At 42.9% G+C, this 9,377-nt stretch overlaps 1 protein-coding gene across 2 annotated transcripts; it reads left to right on the top strand.

Annotated features, from left to right (window-relative positions):
• The first annotated feature begins 1,657 nt into the window (after window positions 1-1,657).
• On the top strand, window positions 1,658-5,337 carry LOC115676441 (receptor protein-tyrosine kinase CEPR1). Of its 2 annotated transcripts, none has more exons than XM_056311939.1 (2): window positions 1,658-4,310; window positions 4,667-5,337. In XM_056311939.1, exons 1-2 carry the CDS (start codon window positions 1,880-1,882, stop codon window positions 5,044-5,046), a joined length of 2,811 nt encoding a protein of 936 aa, XP_056167914.1. In that variant the 5' UTR covers window positions 1,658-1,879; the 3' UTR covers window positions 5,047-5,337. The 2 variants fall into 2 exon arrangements, with proteins under 2 accessions (XP_056167914.1, XP_030455226.2); XM_030599366.2 differs by having other exon boundaries at window positions 1,808-4,364.
• Window positions 5,338-9,377: the final 4,040 nt, after the last annotated feature.

Here is a 9,377-nt window from a genome sequence, read left to right as displayed (position 1 = left end):
CCAAAAAAGAGTGTGTGTATATATATATATAGATACACAGCAGCCTCTAACAAGAGATGCATCTTAAAGAATTGCTTCGTGGGAAAATAGAGCTCTTTAAATCTCTGCTTGATGACAGATGACATCTATCGATCGTTCCAACATCCTTGCACGAAAACAAATGGCGTTTCTCTTGTAACATGCACCAAAAGAAAGTCTGCAAAGCTGTAGTTGCCAGTCACAACTAATCAAAACCCATGATTGTCCTTCGGGACATATCAGATGATTGCTGTATTATGAATAGAGAACCCACTGAGCGAACAGAGAAAAAGACATTCCTGTACTCTTCCATGTACCTTTTGCTAAATTATTTCGTGTGGTCTCCACCGGATTCCCCACAACAATATGCGTAAAGATGTGGGGATACTATTCCCCAACTGGGCCTGCCACCTTTTTGTCTATTGAAGGAATTTGATCTGATTCTCTGTGTCATTCACCCCAAAAAACCAGTGAAAGCAAACCAACAAGCACTTTGGAGTGGCCCTGCACGAAGTCAACTATGGAAATGGTTCTTTTACCACCCCCACACTGCTCAAGAATCAATTTTTTACTGTGATGTGATCATGTATGTTGTTCAGTTAAAGTACAAAGAAGACACCATGGACATGCATGGGATGGCCTTGAATAGCTAAGGGTGCATTTGTCAACCATTTTATTCTCGAAAATAATTTCTGTTTAGAAATGATTATTTTTTATTCCGTGCCCGGGAACAATTTCTAAGCATTTGAAGGTGTTTGGTAATTGCACAATATTTCTATTCTTGGAATAGAAAAAGAACAGAAATGCGTTTGGTAACTGTATAAATTTTTTTTATTAATAATATTTTGAATTTCTAAATATTTCTTTTTTTTATTTTTCTTCTTCTTCTCCTTCCTTCGCCATGGCCAGGTTGTCGACGCCGGCCACCGGCCATAGGCCAGGGCCGGCCAGGGCGTCGCGGCCCTCGCCCTCGCCAGATCCGGCGAGGGCGGCTCGCGGTTTGGGCGAGGGCTGGACCCTCGCTGCCACGAGCCGCCCTCGCCGGATCTGGCGAGGGCGGCGGTTAGGGTCGCCCTCGCCGGCCTTGGCCTGTGGCCGGTCGTCGGCCATAGGCCAGAAAGAAGAAGAAGGAAAAAAAAAAATCTTTTTCATTTCTGATTTTTGTTCCCAAAATCAAGAAGCAATTTTTTTTGTTTCTTGATTCTATTCCAAAACTAATTCTGGGAACAAATTTTTGCAAATTTGTGCCCGAGAACAACAAATTTACCAAACAGATTTCTGTTTCAAAACTGATTCTGAGAATAAAAGAATAGAAATAGTTATTGTTTGGCCGGTTGTCAAACCAGCAAGTTGAAGATTAAAGTGTCGGACCCAGAAATGATATTGAGCAACAAGCGTTTAGGAAAACAGTGGCATGTGCAATGATGGACGAGAAGGCAACGCAGCGAGTGCTGCGTGCTTGGCTATGGAAAACGCAGAGATGGAAACATAGAGCTTGATCAGGATCGGATGCGGTTTATTCACGTGTCTCATCAGTATAAAGTAGAACCAAAACATTGAATGGTTATTCTCAACTTGATTTAGTGGGGGCATACACATAAAGCTCCTTTATGCAAAGTCATGCATCTCTCTCTCTCAGAGAAAGATCGACGTACGTGCGCGCGCGCGCAGGGTACTTGTATGCACAAACCAAACTTTTTTTTCTGTCAAACAGGACTTATTACTGCTGCACCCGGTGATCCCATCAGTCATGCAATTTATATACTTCTCGCCAAGCTCACTACCTTCTCTGCAACAACAAACTTCCTAAACTCTCTCTCTCTCTCTCTCTCTCTCACAAAACACACAGAAAACACACTCGATGGCTCTTCACTCTACCATCTTCCTCTGCGTGTGGCTTGTATGTCTGTCGTGCCTATCTCAGGCGGCCAGCACAAACCAATCCCAGTTCTTCACCCTGATGAAGAATTCGCTATATGGAAACGCTCTGTCGAAGTGGAATCTCAATGGAGGGACAGAGAATTCTTTCTGCAGCTTTGCAGGAATCAGCTGCAACGATCAAGGGGACGTGGTAAAGATGGACATAGGCGGGTGGTCGCTCTCTGGTCAATTTCCTGCCGATATCTGCTCTTACCTGCCGCAGTTGCGTGTCCTTAGGCTTGGCCACAATAAGCTCCATGGCAACTTCTTCGACAGCTTCATCAACTGCTCTCTCTTGGAAGAGCTCGACATGAGCTTCTTGTACCTCCGCGGAACTCTACCTGATCTTTCGCCGATGCAATCTCTCCGGATACTCGACCTCTCTTGCAATCTCTTCACAGGCAAGTTCCCCATGTCAGTCTTTAACCTTACCAATCTCGAGTTGCTCAACTTCAACGAGAATGACGGCTTCGACTTGTGGAGACTTCCTGCGAGCATCTCGCGGCTAAGCAAACTCAAGTCCATGATCTTGATGACGTGCATGGTTGAGGGACTGATCCCACCATCGATAGGAAACATGACATCGTTGGTTGATCTTGAATTGGGTGGAAATTACCTGATGGGGGAGATCCCCACAGAGCTTGGCTTGCTAAAGAACTTGACGCATCTCGAGCTGTACTACAACCAGCTCGTTGGCGGCATACCAGAGGTGCTTGGGAATCTTACCGAGCTCCTGGACTTGGACATGTCGGTCAACCTGTTGACGGGGAAAATCCCGGAGTCTATATGCAAGCTCCCTCATCTCAGAGTCTTGCAAGTTTACAACAACAGCCTCACTGGAGAACTCCCGAGCGTGATCGGCAATTCAACAACCCTGACCATTCTGTCGATTTATGGCAATCAGCTCACAGGGGAAATTCCGTGGAATATGGGGCAATTGTCGCCTTTGATCGTCCTAGAGCTATCCGAAAACCACTTCTCTGGTCTCCTGCCAACAGAAGCCTGCAACGGAGGTAAACTGCAGTATTTCCTATTCCTGGATAATAATTTCTCTGGACAGTTACCGTCCAGTTACGCGAACTGCTTGACTCTGTTACGGTTTCGGGTTAGTTCTAACCACCTAGAGGGGCCAATCCCAGAAGGAATTCTAGGTTTGCCTCACGCTTCGATCATAGATTTGGGTTATAACAATCTAAGTGGTCCTATAGCTGGTACAATCGGGAATGCAAGGAACTTGTCGGAGCTCTTCATACAGAAAAACAACATCTCAGGTGTGATACCTCCTGAAATCTCTGGTGCCGCCAACTTAGTCAAGATTGATCTGAGTGGCAATGCGCTCGGGGGTCCAATACCTTTGGAAATTGGCAATCTCAAGAAGCTAAATTTGTTGTTGCTGCAAAATAACGTGCTGAATTCTTCCATCCCCGAGTCCCTGTCTTCACTGAAGTCACTTAATGTTCTTGACCTCTCGAACAACCGACTGACGGGGAAAATCCCTGAAAGTCTCTGTAAATTGCTGCCGAACTCCATTAACTTCTCGCACAATCTTCTGTCCGGTCCAATTCCGATTTTATTCGTGAAAGGAGGTTTAGCAGAAAGCTTTGCAGGCAACCCAGGACTCTGCGTCTCTGTATCCACTGATTCATCGAACGGGAGTTTCCCCATATGCCCACAGACCTCCACCCGGAAGAAGCTGAATTCTATCTGGGCAATAGGAATTTCATCGGCTATCATTACCCTGGGAACAATATTGTTCCTCAAGCGCCAGTGCAGCAAGGACAAATCGGTCATGGAACGTGATGAGACGCTCTCTTCATCACTCTTCTCATATGACGTGAAGAGTTTCCATCGAATAAACTTTGATCAACGGGAGATCGTCGAGGCCATGGTCGATGACAACATAGTGGGACATGGGGGTTCTGGCACGGTCTACAGAATAGTGCTGAGCAGCGGGGAAGTTGTGGCCGTGAAGAGGTTGTGGAGCCAAAGTGCGAAAGATAGTGTTTCCGAAGATCATTTAGTTCTGGACAAGGGGTTGAAGACCGAAGTGGAAACTTTGGGAAGTGTTAGGCACAAGAACATAATCAAGCTGTACAGTTACTTCTCGAGTCGGGATTGCAGTTTGCTGGTTTACGAGTACATGCCTAACGGAAATCTCTATGAAGCACTCCACAAGGGACCCTACAATCTGGATTGGCCCATTCGTCATCAGATTGCGCTAGGGATTGCGCAGGGTTTGGCGTACCTCCATCATGATCTGTTACCACCTATTATTCACAGAGACATCAAGTCAACCAACATCCTGCTCGATGCTCACTATCAACCCAAGGTGGCAGATTTTGGCATAGCCAAAGTTTTGAAGGCAAGAGGCGGTAAGGATTCGACTACTACTGTCATCGCGGGGACTTATGGGTACCTGGCCCCAGGTAATCTTTAAGTTTGACCTGACAAGTAGTTGTTGCATCTTCCACAAAACATGGCTATTGTTATTCCAACTAGAAAAATTAATTTTCGAAGAAGTCAATTAGTGGTGTAGGATGTTAAAAAGTGTGCCATCGCCAAAGAACAAGGTCACTGATTAAGCAGCACGCCATAATAGGCAAAGAATATTTTGAAAAGAGTAGGAACCAGTCATGAGTTCTTACTGTGCAACTGCATGAAAAATTATGGTACTATTTCACAATTCGTCGCGAATTGCTTTCATTAACAATACTGATTTCCGAGACAGAGTATGCATATTCATCAAAAGCGACGACCAAGTGTGATGTCTACAGCTTCGGGGTAGTCTTAATGGAACTAATAACTGGGAAGAGGCCAGCAGAGCCAGAGTTTGGGGAGAACAAGAACATCATATGCTGGATTTCAACCAAAGTGGACACCAAAGAAAGCACTGTAGAAGCTTTGGACAAGCGATTATCAGGTTCATTTAGGGAAGACATAATTCGGGTTCTTCGTATTGCCATTCGCTGCACGTATGGAGCCCCTGCTCTACGTCCAACCATGAATGAGGTCGTTCAGTTGCTGATAGAGGCCGACCCTTGCAAATTCGATTCTCGCAAGTTGTCGGACATGACTAAAGAAACATTCAATCCTCCAAAAGCAAAGTAACTCTTACGATCTGACAAGCAGTTCGGTGGGCTTCTCGGTATAGGCATGTAGGAAGTCTATTATATGTACACAAGTACAGTCTCTGAGCACTAAGGAGAGACTATTTACATAAACTAGAGCTCAACAGCTCTTTTTTGCCTTTGTTCCTATGTATAAAGAAATGTTGGCTTGTAGATTATGCCAATGCTTAAAACTTTCTTAGTTTTCCTTCTTTTTAATTTTTGCTTCTGTGGTTCTGTAATATATTGAGGAACTAAATGAGTATGACATCTTTGGTATGACGGATAGTAACTGTATTCTTCACAGTCCCACCTTCATGACCAAGCTTTTTAAATTTTGTTTTATGTGCTCCTTTATATCTGTGCCTTTTCATTTCATGGAGATGAAAGTGATGCAAAGAAAGAGGACTTCAAAAGGAGCAAGCGCATTGGTAAGGGGTGGAGGGCTGTGATTCGCAATAGGCTTCCTTAGCATCAAAGTGGGTCCTGATTCTGAATTGATAAGTGAGACATAATTCTACGTGGAGGAACCGTTTCGACCGAGCCATCCACTGGTAAAAGATAGATAGGCCTCCGATTAACTGATGAGCATCGTTGTCCCCATCTAAGTCAGAGACAGCGAAGGAAGCAGAAACCTTTTCATCATTTTCACCTTTTGTATGATCCCTCTCTTTCTCTGTTGAATTTGATTGCTTTATAAGGGAAAGAAGGAACAAAACTCGTTTTCCCGGAGATAGTGGCTTTGCAAGTTGGAAGAACCTCGCCCTATTTGAAGGCATACCAAGCGACGGATAAGAATCATATATATGTCTGTGTCCTTTCACTCGATTTAGAGTCATTGCTGCGCAAGTGCAACCCAGGAATTGACTCATTTTCCAGGAAGCATAATCCAACAGGTTACAATTCGACTTCAAGAAACATAGTCTATTACCCAGAATCGACTTCAAGAAACGACTTAGTAGACCGAGACCTCATCTGAAGTCAATTTTATACAATATGGCTCCGATGATTAACAATATCAAATTCTGAGGACACCCTTTGTATATCTCTCGTAGTAGTTTATAAAAGATATTATTTGAGAGGAAGGAATCATGACTACAAGCGCACGTGTTTGCGCGCAAGAGCATGGAAGTTCTTGTTTTGGCACTTTGCAAGGTATTAGTCCTGACTTTTATGAGTGGCCTGCGGGTCCTCTAAGAAGCATGAGATTCATTGGCGAAATATATATCTTTATGGCATGGTGGAGACACCATAAAGAAAAAGTTGGAAGCTTTGATCAAAGGGTGATGCTCTTGAGCATTAAAAAGACAGGAATAGCCAGAAAAGCTTCCAGGTCATGTTTGTCCTCCATTTTGTACACAACAGTCAAGAATCTGCAATTTAGGAATACATCAGATTTAGACTAACTGGTACATCTAGGTCTCTCAAATTAAGTCGACCGATCTCATTCTTTCTCAAGTAACTATACTTGGTTTCTCAACTGATGCTATCAGAAGAAAAGAAGGGTCTTGTTAAATTTTGAAACGATCAAGAACATAGATCCTGAATGACTGAATGTAGAGGTAACAATAACGAATGCTTTCCAAACAGATATGGAAGTTCTGCATTCTTTTCCTATGTGTTTCTCTTGGACGGAAGGATACGAGCCATTATTGCATGCCCTTGTAGCAGGTGGACCCAATGGTCTCAAACACTTTATATCAGGTGCCCTTTTTTAGCAGATAGACTAGCATTTGAACTGACATATGAGGTCGATAGGAGAAGTTCATGCGACCTAGCCTCCTCTTTGATGAGAAAAGAGTCTTCCTTAACAATTATACTATTAAGATGGCAAAACCATCCAATCATTTTTCATAAAGCAATTTTGTGTGTCAAGAAAAATGCGATAATCTAATGCTTATTATGTTTTGAAATTGTATGATATCTTGACTCTAATTAGCGACATGAGATATATCTTATGTAAAATGCACTTTCCCCGTGAACTTTTTCTTATCACATGTGAGAAGGGGACTAGCGTAGTAGCGCTCTCGTGCCTTCACTGCGAGAGGTTCACACCCGTCATAAAATGTTTAGTTTGACTTGACCTATCAGGACAAATTTAGATAGGGAAACCTGTCGCCGTAGCCTCGCTACCAATCCAACGCGAATAGCGCTCATTCGCATGTGACCTTGGTCACGGACCTAACACTAAGCTTCGAACTCGCGACCTCATGAAAAGACACTATGTACTTCGCCATAGGCCCAGCTCATGATTACCTAAACACAAAGGTTTGCCAGGTAGGGGAGCTATCTCCGTCTCTCTTGGGGTTCGTTCAGACAAGATTGAGGCGCGTCGGATCACAGAAAACGATAATGTATTCGCCAATCACATCCCATTTAAGTTCCTCTGCTCATCAGACAGCAAAAGAAAAGGCTCATGAGTGAGGTGAATGAATTGCTGGCTAGAATGCCAAGAACATTCACAGCACCGTTACAAAAGGTGGTGGCAATGATTACACAAAATCAAGTGCTGCAGAACATATTTTATAAAACCCATGAATGTTGTTTCACTGTGCATTTGAATATGATGAGTCTAATGCGTGTGTTATACATCACAATGCCTTGAGTGGTGCACTAGAACTGGTAATAATGCCATGAAGACAGTGGAAATCCTCAGATGCACTCAATTTACTGCTCTGCATCATAGTGTGAGCAACAGTAGTTTGGCGATCATCCAGTAGACCAAACACCCACTTGCCCAAAAAAGGCTTATCTAAATGAAAGCATCAACATAAAATAGGGATACACTAATTTTAACCACTTTATGGATATGAATTGAATATAAAATAGGGATACACTTACGTTGAGACGATATCACAAACATGTCAGGCGCACTACCACAATTACATCATTCACACTAGAAAAAAACCGCACAATGTGGCGGAAAAAAATTACGTTTTATTTTGTTAACGCACTTATCAACTGAATTTTTCTCGATCAAAGAATGACTTTCCTGAATTTATGCTATTTTTTGTATTCTCTTATACTTTGAGCAGGATTTTCTACGAATAAAATTATCACATTGAGATGATGGGAAATAGCTTTTTTTCTAGGCAGACCATGCTAATGAGCTGATGATTAGTTAATAAAAATCCACAAATTGGAATAGCGTGTGAAAATAATATCAAAGCTATATTATACTTTGCCCCTACATTTGTTTCTGATGTAGTAAGTGGATTTGAGAAAAACGAAATGATTTGCTCGCAGATGGATTTGATTTCAAACGTTTTTAAAGGACTATTAGTGAAAATTTCATATTCAACTGCGCTGAATCGAGCTTGGGCTTGCATTTTGCACTGACCTTTCTAACTTGGGCCGAGGCTTGTATGCATCGAAGAAACCATACAACTAAGATTCTCGCGTGCTGAATCGCAGCATGAGCTCGAGCGCAAGCCTTGTCCTCCAGATTATGAAATTGTAAACCTTACCCGGCTGAATTTTTGGTCAAGTACAGTTTTAGGCTCCATTTATTTCATAAAAAATATTTTCAGGAAAAACATTTTTTTCATTTTTCAACGTTCTAATCGCTTAGGAAAACGAGTGTTGACACCTAAATTTCGATCGACCATTTAATAATAATTTGCATAGAAAATTAGGGATTAAATTTTAACCCCTAAACAAAAATATTAAAATTGCATAGCATATAGTTTAAGTTCATATAGGTTAGTTGCATTCCGTATCGGACCGGCGGTGGCGAGTAAGCTGAAAATTCATCGCGTAAACCGAGCTCGAGCACTCGCTCACTCAAGGGATTGGGGCTAAAAATTCACAAGTCTAAAAGGCTTTGGTTGTTTTAATTTGAGCTTAAATCAGCCCGAATTAATTTAGCCCATTTGGAATTAAAATAAAATTAAATGATAAAGCCTAAGTCTAAGCCCATTAGGAATAGGAAGCCCAGTTAATTAACCTAGGATTGCGATATAAATATGTCGTTATGCGTCATAATCAAGGGACTCTCATAATTTCCGAAAACAATTCCCGAGAGCAAGAGCGAGACACGTGAGCAAGAGCAAGAGAGAGAGTCGCTCGTGCACGTGCTCGCCCCACCGTCGTGCCGCCTTGCGACCGCACCGTCTTCACCACTCCTCGTTGTCGCCAATCCGGCGAGCCACCACCGCGACGATCACTGCAAAGAAAAAATAGAGAGGGAGGCTAGTGTTGCTTCCTCGGCAACACCCACGGTACACGAGGAAGAAGACGTTCGTGACGGAGTGCACTGGTCATCCACACTTCACTTAGCTTCTTCACGGGGCCACACAATTCATAACACACTCGACGACAATACAGAGAGCA

The sequence above is a fragment of the Syzygium oleosum genome, unplaced genomic scaffold (genome assembly GCF_021117445.2).
Source record: "Syzygium oleosum isolate NSW1041296 unplaced genomic scaffold, Sole_v2.1 Sole_v2.05, whole genome shotgun sequence".
In the NCBI taxonomy this organism is placed as follows: Eukaryota; Viridiplantae; Streptophyta; class Magnoliopsida; order Myrtales; family Myrtaceae; genus Syzygium; species Syzygium oleosum.
This window is presented reverse-complemented; position numbering and strand designations above follow the sequence as displayed.